Source organism: Sphaeroforma arctica (assembly GCF_001186125.1).
Source record: "Sphaeroforma arctica JP610 unplaced genomic scaffold supercont1.321, whole genome shotgun sequence".
In the NCBI taxonomy this organism is placed as follows: domain Eukaryota; class Ichthyosporea; order Ichthyophonida; genus Sphaeroforma; species Sphaeroforma arctica.
Genome location: NW_014040237.1, coordinates 3,971 through 6,107, shown reverse-complemented (window position 1 = coordinate 6,107; position 2,137 = coordinate 3,971). Strand labels below are relative to the sequence as shown.

General features: G+C 38.1%; 1 protein-coding gene across 1 annotated transcript in view; it reads left to right on the top strand.

Annotated features, from left to right (window-relative positions):
* SARC_05169 (hypothetical protein) overlaps positions 1-677 on the top strand; it is a 9,628-nt gene extending 8,951 nt beyond the window's left edge. The window contains exon 15 of the mRNA XM_014300969.1: positions 445-677. Coding sequence (XP_014156444.1) covers positions 445-507 — 63 coding nt within the window. The 3' untranslated portion in view covers positions 508-677. The remainder of the gene's footprint in view (positions 1-444) is intronic.
* The last annotated feature ends 1,460 nt before the right edge of the window (positions 678-2,137 follow it).

Here is a 2,137-nt window from a genome sequence, read left to right as displayed (position 1 = left end):
TATATATATATGAGATGCAGCCAGGTAGTACTTTTGGATATATAATCGATTGCAACCATATTACGAATAAAGAAGTTTTTGCCATGATGTACAATATAGACTTGGATTTTTTACCGTCGAAAGCACCTGTTCATCTTCTGCGCAGACTTTGAACTAGGAGGCGCTTATATCGAGTTCGGAGACTCGTTCAGGGGTAGATGCATGTAGCGATATGCATTGGTTCTGTGTGACTCTGTCATGATCATCCGATATGTGCCCGGAGAGGGTCATAGATAATCAAAAGTTACTGGACTATTAATTTGTCCCAATCATGTATTCTTGTGTCTTTAGCTACGTCTTGTGTTTCGCCTGGCGCAAATTTTCTGGTTGACTGACCATCGATAAAGGCTTATTTTGAATCTTATTGACTGGGACTCAATTTTGCACTTTCACGCTTTGCCGCAGGTCATGAGGAATGGGCATATCGCGACAGTGACGCTTTTTGCGACCAGTCCTGCGGGGTGGTAGTGAAGAAGTATGCATGGAGGTAACCAATTAAGATCTAAACTTCATATACAGGCATATACGAGCCAACGTTCGAAATTAGTAGAGGCGCGCCTCTTGCTCCTCACGGGAAAATAAGACTATTATGACAGATTAACGCTGCAGAAGTCATTTGAATTCCAGAATGGTCCACCTTCACGTTCGATTTGTGTGATAGATAACGAATTAAAGTTTTTTTTTCAATTTCAAAGTTCGATCCAAATTTGAACTTATTCAACACATCCTTAAGAGAAATACTTTTGTTCACAAGAGTCGAAAAATATACTTCTGTCAAACTCGATTTGGCTGGCATCAGTATTTTCATGATGAATTTCTGATTCTCGTAGAAAATAAAAGTTAAAAGGGGTTGTGAAGCCAGAAGGCCATCGCATCGTCGATTATTTATAAATATGCAACCCATATACTTCTATGAGGATAGCAGGAACAGATTTATAATAGAATATTCTGTATTTTCGGTTGCGTTTTTTTAAGATGTGGAGAGATGTAGTGTATGCTTCGTGTTGGTACGAGCTCATATGTAAGTATATAAAACCGTGCGTGTATGTGTATATACACATCCATATAGATTGCGTACGCGTCGATGACTAATTTTAGCACACCATTGCTAAACAGCCATACGTTGAAAATCGAATTTTATATCAATAGCATATTAATAGCACAAGCGACATTTCGAAGTGTTTTGCCGGCTTAAATATACTTCGACCGTAATATTTGTCGTTGTAAATGATTCTATTCAAATGATTCTCAACTAATCATTGCGCTGGCACTCGTCAGAAAACGAGAATAGATAAAATAAACAACTATAGTTATTACTATCCTCGTCACAACAAGCGGTACCATCTGGGCTACAACCATCTCCAACTGATATGCAGTCGCTTTCATCGTCTCTACGTTGTATTTTGGCATGGTGTTCGGTTTCCTTCAGAGTGTTGCATAGGGGGCACATCTCTACTACCGTAGCAAATTCACCACTTGTGACGCATTCTCTAATGCATCCTACGTATTCTCTTCCAAGTGTATCCAGGTCTGTATTTTTCAGGTTGAGCCCACAGGGGCATTCCGAAGCTAGTGCATCAAAGCAACCAGGATATATAATTAAAGTACTCTTTTCGCATTTTGAAGTGGAAGCCCCAACAGCACCAAGGGCCATATTCGATGCAATGGCAAGAGTGAAAAAAACTGCCGTAGATATAGATATCATGAATCTCATTATAAGGTGGCTATCTGTGATTCAAGTAGTAGTCTTCTTGTTATTCTTGCGATGCATTTTTAGTTGCGGACTTACTACTTAATATAACCACGATACATCGAACAATTATCTACCTATTGACAGATTATCATACTCTTTACTAGAGGAGAAGGCGAACAGAGTCTATTCTTATTCTCATGCAGGCTGGTGTATATACATACGGAGTGACGGATTAACGAGCCTGTAGTCGTGCTGTCCACGCACATATTTATCTTTGTCATAGTCACAAATTTATGTATGTATTGATATATATATATATATAAATAAAAGAACAAATGCACATCTGCAATTTTTTCTTCTTCAAAACAATTCTAGTAAATATGTGAATAATGTATATATAAATAA